We start from the raw sequence: 17,535 nt of genomic DNA, 5'->3' as shown, positions 1-17,535 counted from the left end.
CTGGGTATCAGGGGTGGGGAAGGAGAAGATAATTCTGTGACTGAGGCTAGAAATGGTCTGGGATAAAATGGGGTGAGTGGGGATGTGGGAGATAGACAGGGGACAGGACACCTGGGTTCTTCTTCTTCTCTTTTTTTTTTTTTTTTTAAGAGACGCAGTCCTGATCTTTCACCCAGACTAGAGTGCAGTGGTGTGATCATGGCTCACTATAACCTCCAACTCCAGAGTTCAAACAATCCTTAAGCTTCAGCCTCCTAAGTAACTGGGACTATAGACATGCTCTACTCAGCTGATCTTTTGTTGTTGCTGTTGTTTTGTTTTGTTTTTGTAGAAATGGGATCTCACTCTGTTGCCCAGGCTGATCCCTAACTCCTGGCCTCAAAAGATCTTCCCGCCTTGGCCTCCCAAAGTGCTGGGATTATAGGTGTGAACCACTGTGCCCAGCCAGGACACCTGGGTTTTGAGTATAGGATGAGACAATGTTAGGGATAGCCAGAGACAGGAGTTCCAGATTCCAGGAAGGAGGCTGGGGCAGTAGGGCAGGTCTAAGGTGGGGGCGCTCACCCTGGGAAGCTGAAGGAGATGCCGAGATTGTCCTGGCAGATATGGTCGGCTCCACAGTTCTTCTCAAAGGGGAGCTGCGTGGGAAGGCAACGGGGGGGTTTTCTCCGAGATCCAGGCCCCACGCTGTGCGCCCTCTCTGGGAGACCCCAGCGCCAGGACTCACGGAGGCCATGAAGTATCTCTGAGCATCGGCGGCCAGCATAGGCCGCAGGTTTCTGAAGGCAGGGAGGGGCTCGCCCACCAGCGTGAAGTTCAGACGCAAGGTGATGGGGGTCACAGAGTCCTCCACGCAGGTCTGGGGGATGGGCGTGGGGAAGAGCGGAGGGTGAGGGGAGCGCTGTGCAGAGCTGCGCTCGGCCCCACCCGCAGTTCTCATCCTGCCCCTGCCCCTGCCCAGCTCCCACGCGGCTTCCGCTTCCTTCAGGGCCTGCTTAGCATCACCGCCTTCAGGAGGCCTCCCTGACACCCTCTCTGTTCTCTCCCCTGCTTTGTCTTTGTTTTTTTTTTTCTCCTCCCCACAGACCTCCCGATCAGCAATGACTGTTTTGGCCACCGCTATGCGCCTGGCCCCCAGGGCAGGGCCTATCTCCCAGGAGCAGCTCGATAAATGCGTGTCCAGTGAGTGCCTGAAAAAAAGCCCAGCCGGAAGCCGCAGAGCTCTCTCAGGCTGCCGGATTCTCTTTCCTGAAATCCAACCGTGTGGCCCCTGGCAGTTGCAGCCGATCTCATCACTTGTTCGCTCGCTCACTCACTCACTGGCTATGCAGTAAGTAAGCACCTCCTTCATGCCTGGTCCTGCGTTGGGCTGAGCCACAGGGAGGCTGGAACGCAGCCTGTTCTCTCCCTGCCCTGCCTTCTGCCAGCCCCAGCGCGGCCGCCACCCATGTTCGTGCCCAGACGCACCGGGAGCAGCAGGGTGAAGGTTTCACAGTATGTCTCCAGCCCGAGGACTTGGACTCTGCTCAGACTCCGGTTCTTTGTTTCCTGGAAGGTGGCACGGGGACTCAGGCGGCCAGGGTCGAGAGCCAGGTCCACGGTCAGAGAGCTTTGGAGGTCATCTGTAGGCGGTCACAGAAACGGCGTTGAGAGAGACAGGAACTCCTTGGGTGGACAACGGGCAGGGTGGGAGAAAGGCGTCTGGGGCTGGGGGATCCCAGAGGTCAGGGTGTCCTGGGTTGGAGGGGAGGGACTCACGGCTCCCAAGCAGGTTCTTGGAACGTTTGTCAATGTAAAGGCAGATGCTGGACTGTCCCAGGATCTGGTCAGAGACCATCTGCTCGCGACACTCAAATGCAGACCTGGGGATCTCCGCAGGTTTGAACTGAATGCTCACCTGCACCCAGAGCACAGGTCTCGTCCTGTGGGCAGAGCACCGAGCTGAGGACAGGCCCTTGGCTCCTGGGAGCACCATGTGGGGTGGGGTGGGGGTGGGCACCCCCATCTGGACCTAGGACCACCCGGGGAGCGTCCGAGAAAGGCTGCTCTCACCTGAGCAGGAGCGCCTGGCCCCGGGCCCCCACAGCTAGGTCCACCAGTCCATCCTGGGTGAGGTCTTGACCCCCGCTGAGTGCCTGCCCAAAATACTGCAGCCTGGGGGAGAGCTGGGAGCCGGCGATCCGCTGGCCAGAAGAGAAAAGGGTAAATCAAGCTGGAAGGTGGGGGAAGAAGTTGGAAATAAGTAACAAGGGGAATATGGAGGTAGGACCGTGGGAAAGGGAGAGAAGGGGTGAGTTGTGAACAGATGTCACCAAGAAGAACCTGAAAAGAGGAGGTAGGAGTTGGGAGATGATTGCTAAGAAACAGATGTAGGAGTGGAGATCGGAAGGGTGTCCTGGTGACCCAAGTGTCATTCATTCAATCAGTCTCTAGTTCCAATTCTGACTCCTCCACCTATGAGCCATGAGGCTGTGGGCAAGGACTCAATCTTTATGTGCCTCTGTTTCCTCATCTTTCACATAATGATACTATTAGCTCAGAGTTTAGCCGTGCGCAGGAGAGGAATTCCTACAGTTCTTAGAACAGCACCCAGAATACGGCCAGCAGTCAATAATGTATCACAATGAGTATTAAGGCTGAAAGGGACCTTGGAGCTCATCCAGCCTCACCTCCCTGGTTGCAAAGATGCAGGAGAGAGGTTGGGGACCGTGCCAACTCCATGTAGCCTTTAAGAGGCCGACTCCAGACCTAACACCAGACACTCCGACCCCAGGCCCAAGTCCCCTTTTTGTTTCTTGCTGTCACTCTGTCTCTTCAAAGGACAGAAAAAGCTGGGGTGGAGTAGGGAGTGGTCGCAGCCACACGCAGATCCACCCTCCCGGGCACTGCCTCCCCTGTAGAACCTATCACCTTCATTCCCAGTGCTCATGTTATGCCCGCTCCCTGGAAGAATCTGCCCTTTAAATCTCTGTACACTAATGGAACTGGCAGGCATTAAAAGTAATAATAATGGGTGGACGCGGTGGCTCACGCCTGTAATCCCAACACTGGGAGGCCGAGGCGGGTGGATCACCTGAGGTCAGGAGTTCCAGACCAGCCTGGCCAGCATGATGATACCCCGTTTCTACTAAATATACAAAAATTAGCCAGACATGATGGCACACACCTGCAATCCAAGCTTCTCAGGAGGCTGAGGCAGGAGAATCACTTGAACCCGGGAGGAGGAGGTTGCAGTGAGTGGAGATGGTGCCACTGCACTCCAGCCTTGGTGACAGAGCAAGACTCTGTCTCGAAAAAAAAAAAAAAAAGTAATAATAATGAGCCCGGCACACTGGCTTGTGCCTGTGGTCCCAGCTACTCAGGAGGCTTTGGCAGGAGGATCTCTTGAGCCCAGGAGTTCGAGGCTGCAGTCAGCTGTGATTGCGCCACTGCACTCCAGCCTGAGGGACACGATGAGACTCTGTCTCTAAAAAATAAAAACTTAAAAAAGAAAAAGAAAAGAAAAAAGAATAATAACAAAATAAAAAGAGAAATTTACCAGTTACTGAGGGAGTCTATAAAGGGTAGGTGTACCCCCTCTAAATCTAAAATAAAAGTTCAAAAATAAAAATAAAAAATTAGATTGGTAAAAAATGCTAACGATCATTTAAGCCTTTAGCAAGGCATAATCTTTTTGCCTATGGAGGGTCTTGCTGATGGTGACACGGTGACACGGTTGACTGATCACAGTGGCAACTCCTGGAGGTTGGGGAGGTTATGGCAATTTCCTAAAATAAGAAAGTGAGGAAGTTTGCTGCCCGGATGGACTCTTCCTTTCATGAAATTTCTCTGGAGCATGGGTTGCTGGTTGATAACATTTTACCCACAGTAGAGCTTCTTTGAAAGTTGGAGTCAATCCTCTCAAATTCTGTGCTCATTTATCGACTACGTTTATATAATATTCTTTTTTTTTTTTTTTTTTTTGAGACACACTTTCACTCTGTTGCTGGAGTGCAGTGGCGTGATCTCGGCTCACTGCAACCTTCGCCTCCCAGGTTCAAGTGATTCTCCTGCCTCAGCCTCCTGAGTAGCTGGGATTACAGACAACCGCCACCACACCCAGCTAATTTTTTTAGTAGAGATGAGGTTTCCCTATGTTGGCCAGGCTGGTCTCAAATTCCCCACCTCAGGTGATCTGCCCACCTCTGCTTCCCAAAGTGCTCGGATTACAGAGGTGAGCCACTGTGCCCGGCCTGTTTATGTAATATTCTTAATCTTGTGTTGTCATTTCAACAATTTTCATAGCATCTTCACCAGGAATAGATTCCATGTGAAAAAAAAAAAAAAAAAAAAAACACTTTATTTCCTCATCCGTAAGAAGCAGGTCCTCATCTGTGCAAGTTTCATCATGAAACTGCAGCAATTTAGGCTCCATCTTCTAAGTCTGGTTCTCTATTTCCACCACATCCGCAGTCACTTCCTCCCCTGAAGTCTAGAACCACTCAAAGTCATCCACGAGAATCGGAATCAGCTTCTCCCAAACTCTTGTTAATGTTGATATTTTGACCCCCTCTCGTGAATCATGAATGTTCTTAATGGCATCTAAAGTGGTGAATTTTTTCCAGAAGGTTTTCAATTGACTTTGCCCAGATCCGTCAGAAGAATCACTATGTATGGCAGCTATAGCCTTATGAAATGTATTTCTGAAATAATGAGACTTGAAAGTCAAAATTACTCCTTGGTCCATGGACTGCAGAATGGATGTTGGGTTTGCAGGCATGGAAACAACACTAATCTCCATGAACATCTCCATCAGAGCTCTTGGGTGACCAGGTGTATTGTCAATAAGTAGCAAACTTTGGAAAGAAATCTATTTTTCTGAGCAGCAGGTCTCCAGAATGGGTTTAAAACACTTACTCAACCATGCTGTAAACAGATGTGCTGTCTCCCTGGCTTTGCTCCATTTCTAGAGCACAGAAGGGTGGATTTAGCATCATTCTTTGGGGCCCTGGAATTTTCCAAATGGTAAATGAGCACTGACTACAACTTGAAGTCCTACCAGCGGCATTAACCTCTAACAAGAGTCAGCCTGTCCTTTGAAGCTTTGAAGCCAGACATTGACTTCTCTGAAAGTTCTAGATGGCATCTTCTTCCATCGAAGGTCGTCTCATCTACATTGAAAACCTGTTGTTGAGTGTAGCCACCTTCATCAGAGATCTTCTGGAGAACTTGTTGCACCTTCTCCATCTGTACTTGCTGCTTCACCTCGTACTTTTATGTTATGGAGATTGCTTCTTTCCTTAAACCTCATGAACCCTGCTGACTTCCACCTCTGCTGACTTCCAGCTTTTCTTCTGTAGCTTCCTCACCTCTCTCAGCCTTCATAGAACTGAAGAGCATTTGCACCTTGCTCCGGATTTGGCTTTGGCTTAAGGGAATATTGTGGCTGGTTTGATCTTCTATCCAGAGCACTCAAAACTTCCTTCGTAATAGCAATTAGGCTGTTTCACTTTCTTATCATTCCTATGTTCACTGGAGTAGCACTCTTAATTTCCTTCAATAACTTTTATTTTGCATTCAGAATTTGGCTGTTTGGTGCAAAAGGCCTTCACTCCGTCTTGGCTTTTGACATGGCTTCTTCACCAAGCTTAATCATTTCTAGGTTTTGATCTAACATGTAAAATAGGTGGCCAGACATGGTGGCTCACGTCTGTGATCCCAGTGCTTTGGGAGGGCAAGGCAGGCAGATCACTTAAACTCAGGAGTTTGAGACTAGCCAGGCCAACATGGCGAAACCCCATCTCTACTAAAAATACAAAAATTAGCCAGGCAGGGTGGCACGCACCTGTAATGCCAGCTACTCAAGAGGCTGAGGCAGGAGAATCACTTGAACCCCAGAGGGGGAAGTTTCAGTGAGCCGAGATCACACCAGTGTACTCCAGCCTGGGTGACAGAGCGAGACCCTGCCTCAGTAAATAAATAGTGAGAGACATGTGACTCTTCCTTTCACTTGAACACTTAAAGACCATTGTCGAGTTATTATTTGGCTTAATTTCAATATTGTTGCACTGCAGGGAATGGGAATAGGGAGGCCAGAGGAGAGGGAGAGAGAGACAGGGGAGCTATCGGTGGTGGAGCAGTCAGAACACACACATTCATGAAGTTTGCCTTCGTATATGGACATGGTTCATGGTGCCCCAAAACAAGGACAATAGTAACATCGAAGATCACTGATCACAGCTCACCATCACGGACATGATAATTTCAAAAAGTTTGAGACATCGTGAGAATTACCAGACGTAACAGAGACACAAAGTGAGTGCGTGCAGCTGGGAAAACAGCACTGATAGACTTGCTCAGCGCAGGGTCGCTGCACACCTTCAACGTGTAAAGAATGCAGTATCTGCAAAGCGCATAAAACAAGGTATGCCTGTGTGTGATGGGTCATGGGAGTTGGTATGAACTGTTCGTGGTTTCATGACAACATGTGGGCCCTTGTGATTCTCAACCGTCTTTCACCCTCTTCTTTAGATTCCCCTTCGGTCGTTAAACTATGTCTTTTTTGTTTATTTGTTTTGAGATGGAGTCTCACTCTGGCACCCAGCCTGGAGTGCAGTGGCGTAATCTCAGCTTACTGCAAACTCCGACTCCTGGGTTCGAGCCATTTTCTTGCCTCAGCCTCCCGAGTAGCTGGGATTACAGGCATGCGCCACCACGCACAGCTAATTTTTGTATTTTTGGTAGGGACGGGGTTTCCCCACATTGGCCAGGCTGGTCTGGAACTCCTGACCTCAAGTGATCTGCCTGCCTCGACCTCCCAAAGTGCTGGGATTACAGGTGGGAGCCACTGCGCCTGGCCAGTTGTTAAACTATCTTAATGATAATTAAAACAGATTATAACAACATGACACCTATTGTGTGCCAGGCACTGTGATAAGCACTTCATGCATACTAACTCATTTAATCCTCACAGCAGCAGCCCAGTAAGGTTAGTTCTATTAGTATCACCATTTTACCAACGAGAAAACTGAGCACAAAGACAGTGTGTGAGCTCCTGTCAAAGATCACACAGCTGGTGTGTGACAGAACTGCAGGGACCTTCCCTGCCACTTTTTTCTTTTTGGTAACAACTTTTTTGAGCTATAGACCATATAGCACAAAACTCACCCCTTTAAAGTACATGACTTAGTGGTTTTTGGTATGTTTACAGAGTTGTGAAACCACTACCACAATCAATTTTAGAACATTTCCACTACCCCAAAAAGAGACTCCATACCCATTCGCAGTCACCCTCATGCCCCTGACTTCCCCCCACACCCAGCCCTGTGAAACTGCTCATCTACTTTCTGTTTCTACAGATTTGCCTGTTCTGGACATTTGGCCTGAATACATGTGGCCTTCTGTGTCTGGCTTCCCTCACTTAGCATGTTTTATAGGTGGAATTGCCAGATCACATGGCAACTCTACGTTTAACTTTTTGTTTGTTTGTTTGAGACGGAGTTTTGTTCTTGTTGCCCAGGCTGGAGTGCAGTGCCGCAATCTCGGCTCACCACAACCTCCACCTCCCAGCTTCAATCAAGTCTCCTGTCTCAGCCTCCCGAGTAGCTGGGATTACAGGCACCCACCACCATGCCCAGGTAATTTTTTTTTTTTTTGTATTTTTAATAGAGATGGGGTTTCACTGTGTTGGCCAGGCTGGTCTTGAACTCCTGGCCTCAGGCGATCCACCTGCCTCGGCCTCCCAAAGTGCTGGGATTACAGGTGTGAGCCACTGTGCCCAGCCTATGTTTAATGTTTTGAGGATCTGCTAGACTGATTTCCAAAGCAGCTGCGTGGATTTACATCATCCCTAGCAGTGCCGGAGGATGTTCGGTTCTCCCAATCCTTACCAACACCTGTCATTATCCGTCTTTGTTTCTAGTCATTCTAGTAGGTGAGAAGTGGCATTTCATTATAGTTTTGATTTCTGATGACCAATGATGTTGAGAATCATTTTATGCACTCATTGGCCCCTTGTACCTCTTCTTTGGAGAAATATCTATTCCTATTCAAATCTTTTTTTTTTTTTTTTGACACAGGGTTTTGCTCTTTCACCTGGGCTAAAGTGAAGTGACACAATCATAGCTCACTGCAGCCTCAACCTCCTGGGCTCAAGTGATCATCCCACCTCAGCCTCCCGAGTAATTGGGACTACAGTTACTACAGCACCACGATGCCTGCCTAATTTTTAAAATATTTTCTAGAGATGAGATCTCCCTATGTTGCCCAGGCTGGCCTGAAACTCCTGGCCTCAAGTGATCCTCCTGCCTCAGCCTCCCAAAGTGTTGGAATTACAGATGTGAGCCACCTGGAGCGGCCCCTTTGCCTATTTTTTAACAGGGCTTTCTTGACTTTTGCCAAGGAAAGCAGCCCTTGTTCTCAGGGAACCCTGCTCCCTTGGGTGGAGGGCGGCTGCAGGGATGGGTATATGGTGGGACCTTGATGGCAGGAAGGGAATAAAATCATGTAGCATCCAGGGAGGCGAGGAGCGAGTGGAAGGGTAGGTTGAAATGACTGGACCTAAGTGGTGAGCAGCAAGGAGCCCGGAGACTGCACGCCGGGTTAGAGGTCAAGAGGCCGGAGCACCCTTCACCATCCCGGACCCACTCTGAACCTCTGGCAAACCAAGGCTCTTGTCTTCCCAGTGTCCCACATTCCATCTGTAAAATGGGTTTTCTGTGCCTCACCTGTGTGCCTTGTAAAACTGGCAAGGGGCTGGGCGTGGTGGCTCACGTCTATAATCCCAGCACTTTGGGAGGCTGAGACAGGTGGATCACCTGAGGTCAGGAGTTCAAGACCAGCCTAGCCAACATGACAAAAGCCTATCTCTACTAAAATACAAAAAATTCACCGGACATGGTGGTGCATGCCTATAATTCCAGCTACTCCGGAGGCTGAGGCAGAGAATCACTTGAACCTGGGAGGCGGAGGTTGCAGTGAGCTGAGACTGTACTACTGCTACAAGGTGCTCAGAGCTGGGCAAGGGAGGTAGGAAAAGGTAAAAAGGGACAGTTTTCCTGTATGACAGAGCGGGAGAGGCAAGGAGGAGGCTGCTCTAATGACAGAAGCGGGACACGGCCTCACCTGGCTGTGGGAGGGGCCGATGCTAGGTCCCAAGGCTCCATGAAACAGGTAGACAGCACCCTGGTTCTCTTCCTCTCCTGGGGCCCCGATGACCACATCCGTCAGCTTGTCCCCATTCACATCCCCCAGCACTGTCAGAGCCGCCCCAAAGCGACCCCAGGGGTGGCCCTGCTCCCCGTGGAGAACAGCATCACACCACCACTTTCTCCACTGCAAAATGAAAGCAGTGCCAGGCCCAACCCAGGCAACCCCTCCACCCACACCGGACCCCACCCAGCCCAGGTCCCATCGGCCACTCACCCCCCTGGGCAAGGGACACACGGACACCTGGCCCCCTCGGGTCTGCTCGTAGTAATGGGGGGCCCCGATGAGGATCAGGTCAGTGCTGCCATCGCCGTCCACATCCACAGAGCAGAGGGAGGCCCCGAAGTAGGAACCAATCTGGAGGGCAGAGCCTGGGTCATGCTGCCTGTCCCCGCCAGAGGCAGCCCTGTGGGCAGGTCCCACCTCTCCTCAGGTACCAGGACCTCCCCCAAGCCCCCCAAAGCCCCTCCATCCTCTCCCCGGCCCCGGCCACTGCCCCCACCCTCATCTTCCCCTCTGGCTCCTGTCACGCCCAACCTGCGTCCCCGTGACTTCGGCCTTCAGCCTCCATTGCCCGGACACCTGGGTGAAGATGGCAGCCTTCCCGGTGTGCTGGTAGCGGGGGGCCCCCAGGACCAGGTTCTGCACCCCTTTCCAGAGAGCCAGCTCGGTGGAGTAACCTGAGGGGCCCAGGTCTCAGCACAAAGGCCCCCATTCCCCCCACCCAGAACCCTGGACCCCCACCTCAGGCAGCACAGCCCCCTTCTCCCCTCCCCAGAACCCTGGACCCCACCCCAGGCAGCGCAGCCCCCATCTCCCCTCCTCAGAACCCTGGACCCCACCCCAGGCAGCGCATCCCCCATCTCCCCTCCTCAGAACCCTGGACCCCACCCCAAGCAGCGCAGCCCCCATCTCCCCTCCTCAGAACCCTGGACCCCACCCCAGGCAGCGCAGCCCCCATCTCCCCTCCTCAGAACCCTGGACCCCACCCCAGGCAGCGCAGCCCCCATCTCCCCTCCTCAGAACCCTGGACCCCACCCCAGGCAGCTCATCTCCCACCTGTCCCCAACCCCTGGTTGTTTCTCACCCAGGTAAGAATCCCTCATGTCCACATTCTCCTGAGACATGTTGATGAAGGTGGGGTTCATATTTGGGGGGTACTGGAAGGCACCTCCAGACCAGGTGAAGCTCCCCACAGCCCCCAGAATGGGGCCATCCTGGGAGGAAAGAATTCCAGGGCTGGGCAGAGGCCGGAGCAGGAAGACAGCGTGTACAAGAGACACGCCTGCCGCCCGCGCCCCTTACCCACCTGACACCCACCCTGGCCTTCCCTGCTCCTGCCTCCCCTCACCGCACATCATCGGCCTAAGGGGCTCCACTCACAGGCGTGAACACAGCGCTGAAGCCCTCCTGCGCCATCTCCAATTCGAAGGAGCTGCTGCTTGTGGTCTCCGTACCTGGGGGAAGGTGTGACACTCGAGTGCCAGGGAGGGAGACAGGCTTTGCCAGGTCCAAGAACACTTCAGCTTTAGGAGAAGCTAAGACTGGAGGCCCAGGGAGGGCTGATGCCTATGACAGGGAACAGGCTCTGCCCTCCAGATCAGCTCCAACTTCAGGGCCCCCCCTCTGCTCCATGGATGTGAACAGCGATGGCAGCACAGATCTGGTCCTCATCAGGGCCCCCCACGGGTCTACGAGCAGACCCGAGGGGGCCAGGAGTCCGCGTGCCCCTTGCCCAGGGGAGTGAGTGGCTGGTGGGACATGGGTTGGGTAGGTCCCAGTGTGGGTGGAAGGGTCTCCTGGGCTGGGCCTGCAGTGGAGCCGGTGGTGGTGTGAGATCATTTTCTGTCGGGGGCAGGGCCATCCCTGGGGCCACTTTGGGGCGGCTCTGACAGTGCTCGGGGACATCAGTGGGGACAAGCTGACAGACGTGGCTATCGGGGTCCCGGGAAAGCAGGAGAACTGGGCTGCTGTCTACCTGTTTCGCGGAGCCTTGAGTTCTAAGTGGAAAGGTGTTACGACTGAGGAGTCCCCAAGCTAAGAGCTCCCTTCAGACTCACCTTCAATGGCAAAGATCTTCTCCTTCAGCTGGTTTTGAATATCTTTCAGAGCATCAAAGTCCTCCACTTTAAATATGTGTTCCTGGGAGGGCTTCGATGCAATGTCATTTAATTCTTTCCAAGAGTTTCTGTTTTGAAAAGCTGATCCAACCTGTCTCCAAAAAAGATCAACTCAGTAAAAATAATAAATTGAATGTTCCTGTGTGCACTGGGTGCAACATCCTCCAATAACCCCACAAGATCAACATGATCACACCCGTGGACACAGGAGAAACATGAGGCCCGGACAGCATCAGGGAGTTTAGGAGAAAGGATCATGGTCTCCAGTCTGGGGCAGAGTTTTCATCCTGAAGGCAGTAAGAGCCGAGAGAGCTGATGTTTCTATCCTTGAAAGGCATGTTGTTGGCAGTAGTTCATGCCTGTAATCCCTGAGCTTTGGGAAGCCAAGGTGGTAGAATTGCTTGAGGCCAGGAATTTGAGACCAGCCTGGGCAACATAGCAAGACCCCATCTCAACCAAAAAAATAAAAAAATAGCCAGGTTTGATGGCACACGCCAGTGGTCCCAGCTACTGGGGAGGCTGGGGTGGAAGGATCACTGGAGCCCAGGAGTTTGAGGCTGCAGTGAGCTAGGATTGCACCACTGCCTGAGGGATAGAGCAAGACCCTGTCTCAAAGAGAAAAGAAAATAAATAGAAAGGGAAGTTGCCCTGAGAGGAAGCCGTTGGGAGAAGGGGGAAGCCGTCCCATGCCCTACCCCAATTGCATAGCGGATGATGCCTGCTGCATCAGCCATGGGGATGACATCCTTATAATCCAGGCTGTCGCCTTCTTTCCTCCCATCAGTGATGACAATGAGAATTTTGGTGGCATCCCCACGGGCCCCATGTGAGGCCTGGAACAATTCGCGCCTATCAGGAAAGAAGAGACCTTAGAGGCCTGTGAACAAAACCACACTAGCCCCTGGTGCCCTTGTGAAAATGAGAAGATGCCTTTTCCTTTGGGAGGTCCTAGTCCCACCCAGAGGCCCAAGCTTGGCAAGGGTATCACGGGCTGGATTTCAGTCCCTGCCTGTCCCCTTCTCGTGGAGACAGATGAGGCCCAAGGGAAGACCTGGGTGCTTTGGGACTGTGCCTGGAAGAAGTCAGGACTCACACGACTTTTTGGATGGCAGTGGCCGTGTGTGTGAACCCTGTCAGCTGGTGAACAGAAGCCAACAGGTCGAGGGGGTTTGAGGTGCGCCTGAATTCCTCGAAAGTGAAGTGTATGTCGAATTTACTGGAGAACTGCATCAGGGAAAACTGGAGGAAGCACACAGGGCCGGGGCTGAGGCCATTTCACCAGGATCCAAGCACCTGCCCCCCAGCAGCCTCCCTGCCCCAAAGGCACACCTGGGTGCTGGGTCTCTGGAACTGGTTTATCACAGCTCTCACGAAGTTCATCATCATGGCAAAGTTGCCAGAGGAGATGCTGCCCGAGCCATCAATCAGGAACACAATGTCCAGCTCCTGTCTTGGGCACTCTGGGGAAGGAGGTGGCACCGATCCTCCAAGAGACACTCCCAAAGCCCAGGACTGTGGCCTTTTGGCCACAAGAGCTCACTCTCCCAAAACTCTTCCTCCCCTAAGCCTCTAGTCTGGCGATGGGAGTCAGACTCCATACCCTGGGTCCTTTCCTCATCGGGGGCAGGACTTCCCTAACCCCCTGCCTGGAACAAGGCCCTTCATTCTCTTAAAGTTGCATAAAGAGGCTGTGATATGCCGGGCGCAGTGGCTGACACCTGTAATCCCAGTACTTTGGGAGGCCGAGGTGGGCGGATCATGAGGTCAGGAGATCGAGACCATCCTGGCCAACATGGTGAAACCCCATCTCTCCTAAAATACAAAAATTAGCTGGGTGTGGTGGCATGCACCTGTGGTCCCAACTACATGGGTGGCTGAGGCAGAATTGCTTGAACCCGGGAGGTGGAGGCTGCAGTGAGCCAAGATCGTGCCACAGCACTACAGCCTGGCAACAGAGTGAGGTTCCACCTCAAAAAAAAAAAAAAAAAAAAAAAAGTCTGTGATGAAGCTGCTCACCCCTGCGCAGCCAGCCCTATCGATAAAAAAAAGTGAAGGTCAGACCGGGTGCAGTGGCTTACACCTGTAATCCAAGCACTTTGGGAGGCCTAGGCAGGAGAATTGCTTGAGCCCAGGATTTCAAGATCAGCCTGGACAACATAGCGAGATCTCACATCTACTAAACATTGTTAAAAATCAGCTGGGCTTGGTGGCTCTTCTCTGTGGTTCCAGCTACTCTGAAGGCTGAGGTGGGAGGATCACTTGAGCCCAGGAGTTGGAGGCTGCAGTGAGCTGTGATTGTACCGCTACACTCCAGCCTCAGTGACAGAGTAAGACTCTCAAAAAAAAAAAGAAGAAAAAAAAAAACAAAACAGGAAGATTTCTCCAATTCAGATGGTAGGAAGCAGAGGGCTTCCCCCTCCACCCTGGATATCTGTGCCCCTCCCTAGACCCATTCCTCCTTCCTCCCTCAATGTCACTCCATCCAGCAATGATACAAACTGGCACCAGTTCCTGGCCAGTGTTTGTCCTCACTGTTCAGTGCTGAATGGTAGTTTTGTTAATTTTTTTTTTTTTTAATTGAGACGGAATCTCACTGTCACCCAGGCTGGAGTGCAGTGGTGCGATCATAGCTCCCTACAGCCTCCAACTCCTGAGCTCAAGCGATTCTCCTTCCTCAACCTCCCCAGTAGTTGGCACTATATGTATGTAACACCATGCCCAGCTACTTTGTATTTTATATTTCTTTTTTGTAGAGATGAAGTCTCACTATGTTGCCCAGGCTGGTCTCAAACTCCAGGCCTCAAACGACCCTCCTGCCTTGATTGTTAATATTTGAAACAAATCATCACAGGCAACAGCCACACACTGGACCTGTTCTGTTCTCAGCTTAAATACAGGCCCCCACTCCCCTCCTGTGTGAAGGCAGCGTCTGTCCTGAGAAGAGGACGCTCTTACAGCACCTGGAGAGGAGACCCCCTTCCATGTGACCTCTCAGCATCCCCTCTGCCCCAGAGGCCTCCACCAGAGAGACAGGTGTCCTGGGCATTCTGATGAGTGCCCAGGCCCCTGTGGATGGAGTCTGGACCCACGGAGGTGCTGGAAGGTGCACCCTATTTGCAACCAGATGTCAGTCTCACCAAGGGCTTGAGAGCAAATGTGAAACCAAGGGGTGGCCTCAGCCTGCCAGGTCTGAAAAGCCCACTGTTCCGCTTCCTTGTCTTTCTTCCCCATCAGCACCAGGGAAGCCAGGCCCTGTGTCTCAACCTGCATGTGCACACGCACACACACACACACGTGCGCACACATGCATGTACATGTGTGCATGCACACATGTATACACATGCATATGTATACACACATGCGCGCACACACACACACGTTGCTCACACTGCACTTTCACTGACCTTTCCTAAACTACTGCACAAACCAATTGGTCATATCCCAGGACCCGCTGGATGAAAATAGATCCTCTTCTCTAAAAATAACAGCAGCTGGCCTTCATGGGGCCGTCGCCTAGTGCTAGCTGCTGTGCTAGCCCCTGGCCATGAATCATCCTATGTTACTTCAGTGCTGGGTGTGTTATTCTCCCCACCCAACAGATGAAGAAACAGATGCTTGGAGAGGTTAAGGTCACAGGAAAGGTCCGGCGGCGTGCCAGGAACAGGCAGGGTGTGCGGGCAGCAGCGTCGGGAACCACTGCAACACGTGGTAACTCTTTTTCCAGATCCCTTCTTTCTGATCCAGTCTGGCAAGACTGTCTCTAGCCCACCGCACCCCCAATTGGATGTGCGTGAGCTCCTCAAAGACTTGGTGGTCCCGACACTCACCCTGCCCGGACGCCGGGAGCCTCCGGGTGAGCTGGGTGGGGGCCAGGAGGAAGCAGAGTCCGGTCAGGTACATGTTCCTCCCACACCCGTGGTGCACGGTGGGGCCGCAGGCCTGGGACACAGCAGGCTGCTGGGGGGCTGCTCCTGCTCCCTCCCACCCTCGCATTCCGGCACCTCCACCCTACAAGAGACTCCCAGCCCCTGTGGCCCTGGCTCCTCCCTCCCTCAGAGGCCTCCTGTGCCCCAGGGCCACTCACCAGCAGCTGGGGGGGGCTGGTGGTAGCCGCCAGGGACAGGCCCAGGGACATGTTCACGGCCTCCGGGGGGACTGCGGGGACAGATATGTGCATGGTCACTTTCGGGGGTACAGAGAAGGCTGTGGAAGAGCTGGGCAGGGGTCACCTCCACCTGGGAGACAAGGTCTGATGGTGAAGGGAGCTGTCGGGTTTTGACAGAGCTGCAGGGGTGTGATGAGCAGGGAGGCCTTAAGAGGCCAGGAAGCATGTCTGAGGGTGAGGGTCTCAGACACAGCAAAAGTTGGAAGTGAAACTCCCGTGAGCCCCACGGGCCCCTGGAGCTGGGGAACCTGGTAGCCCTGCCCTGGGTCCCAGGAGGGGCGGCGACTCACCCTGCAGGCCAATGGGCTCACAGGCACCGGTGCTGTAGCTGCACTGGTAGAGGCCGCCCGTTTGGTTGGCAGCTGTTCTCTCTTGCGGGGCTCCAACCACCACCCTGCGAGGAGCCAAAGGACACTTCAGGTGAGAGTATGGTGCCGCTCCAGCGAGTTTGCGTTCCCTCTCTAAACCTCAGCTTCCTCATCTGCAAGATGGATTTTCATCATTTAAATTCCATGTGGAAGGGATTTCTGTCTGTTGGATTCTCTGGCGTATGGAGACAATAAATATTTGTTGAGTCTGGGTGTGGTGGCTCACACCTGGAATCCCAGCACTTTGGGAGGCTGGGGTGGGAGGATCGCTTGAGCCCAGGAGTTTGAGACCAACGCAGGCAACATAGTGAGACCCTGCCTCTCTATATTTTTAAATGTATAGAAAAAAAAGAAAGAAAAAACAAGTAAGTGTTTGTTGCACGACTGATTCCTACTCACAGGTTGTCGTGTGGACTCAGTCAGCGTCCACCTATGATGAGCCTGGCACTGCACTTACTGCTCTGTAAATGTTAGCTGTGAGGCTGTGCCTGCTTTCAGGGCAAATCTTCATTAGCCAGGGCAGTCGCTACACCAGACAGAGAGGAGAGTTTGCAAATAACAGGGCAGGGCCAGGGGCACGCGGCCCTGAGCAGGGAGAGGATGGATGGAGCCGAAGGCCAGCGCCACCTGGGCCTCACCAGGAGTTGGCATACTGGACCACGCTGTCTCCAAACCCAGCGCTGTCCACACGGAAGGCTGTCAGCTCCTCTGTGTCCAAGTTGAAACCCAGAGACGTTGCTAAGGCTGGGAAAGAGGTGGGAAGAGAGCTTTGGAGAAGGGTCTTCCTCCTGCCTGGCCACCCTCTACCCCTTGCCCCAGCACCCCAATCTCCCCTCTGAGCCTGATGCCCGGGGTGCCTGGGTCTCCTTCCCAGGGTCCAGGGAGGCCGCTTGCCCACCATCCGCTATCGAGTTTCAGTCCTCCGTTTCTGCAGAGCAGTACCCAGGCTCTAAAAAGGATCTTTCCCCAACGTGCCCCTCAAGTGCTATGAGAGAGACTCCAGGAAAACCTGGGTACCAGAGCATTCTGTCCACAGAGCACAAGTTTGGCACGTTCTATCTATTTTGAAAATCTCTGGAGTGTCGAGACAACTGGTGTCTCTTCCAGCATCTCTGGAACTCCCCCAAAATTGGTTCATCAATATCCTCTCCTCCACAAACTCCAAATCTCAAACCCTATGTGCCAGCCTCCCCCTCATGCTTGACTCAGTCTCTCTTCCTACCCAGATCCTAAGGCCCCAGCCTGAGCCCCCAGTTCAGGGCCCTGGCCCCTTTGGGCCTGGGTCCCCAACCCTACTTCACTGGGGCCCAGGCTCACCTGTGAACAGGAGGAGCGCTGCCCTGGTCCTGGTCATGACTAGAAGGTCAGACGAGGAGCTCTGAGCTCTTGGGCCGCTGCAGGAAGAGCTGGACCAGGGTACTGAGGAAGCAAGTGGGCAGAGAGGTGGCCAGGGGCAGGAAGAACGTTGTCAGCATGAGTCAGAGGGGGCGGGCAGAGAACGCAGCTGATCCGAGGATGGGCCGGCCGCCCACACGCCCCCCGCCCCACCGCAGTCTCTCATCAGATGACTTGGCTTGATGCCCTTTGCTTGGGTGGATGCAAATCCCTGCTCTGCCCCTCCCAGGCTCCCCCTTGACTGCCAGAAGGCACCCCTTGACCTTGACATTTCAGCCAGACTGGAGGGGGTTGGGGCAGA

The 17,535-nt window shown here is 53.1% G+C and overlaps 1 protein-coding gene across 3 annotated transcripts in view; it reads right to left on the bottom strand.

Moving 5' to 3' along the window:
• The window catches only part of LOC105482964 (integrin subunit alpha X), a 29,920-nt gene extending 12,565 nt beyond the window's left edge, over positions 1-17,355 (bottom strand). For 2 of the 3 annotated variants that reach the window (XM_011743484.3, XM_011743485.3), the window contains exons 1-19: positions 17,157-17,355; positions 16,478-16,583; positions 15,762-15,865; positions 15,391-15,461; positions 15,134-15,245; positions 12,636-12,766; positions 12,400-12,545; positions 12,002-12,155; positions 11,247-11,397; positions 10,570-10,643; positions 10,274-10,403; positions 9,724-9,866; positions 9,403-9,543; positions 9,103-9,312; positions 2,053-2,183; positions 1,759-1,922; positions 1,468-1,622; positions 728-859; positions 565-638 (exon numbers count right to left, since the gene is read on the bottom strand). In XM_011743484.3, coding sequence (XP_011741786.2) covers positions 565-638; positions 728-859; positions 1,468-1,622; positions 1,759-1,922; positions 2,053-2,183; positions 9,103-9,312; positions 9,403-9,543; positions 9,724-9,866; positions 10,274-10,403; positions 10,570-10,643; positions 11,247-11,397; positions 12,002-12,155; positions 12,400-12,545; positions 12,636-12,766; positions 15,134-15,245; positions 15,391-15,461; positions 15,762-15,865; positions 16,478-16,583; positions 17,157-17,193 — 2,366 coding nt within the window. In that variant the 5' untranslated portion in view covers positions 17,194-17,355. Of the gene's footprint in view, positions 1-564; positions 639-727; positions 860-1,467; positions 1,623-1,758; positions 1,923-2,052; positions 2,184-9,102; positions 9,313-9,402; positions 9,544-9,723; positions 9,867-10,273; positions 10,404-10,569; positions 10,644-11,246; positions 11,398-12,001; positions 12,156-12,399; positions 12,546-12,635; positions 12,767-15,133; positions 15,246-15,390; positions 15,462-15,761; positions 15,866-16,238; positions 16,584-17,156 lie in introns of those variants that run through there. The other variant, XM_071084448.1, reaches the window with a different exon arrangement.
• Between the last annotated feature and the right edge of the window lie 180 nt (positions 17,356-17,535).

Source organism: Macaca nemestrina, chromosome 18, assembly GCF_043159975.1.
Source record: "Macaca nemestrina isolate mMacNem1 chromosome 18, mMacNem.hap1, whole genome shotgun sequence".
NCBI classification, from domain to species: Eukaryota; Metazoa; Chordata; class Mammalia; order Primates; family Cercopithecidae; genus Macaca; species Macaca nemestrina.
The sequence above is the reverse complement of the archived record's forward strand: the minus strand, read 5'-3'. Positions and strand labels throughout refer to the sequence as shown.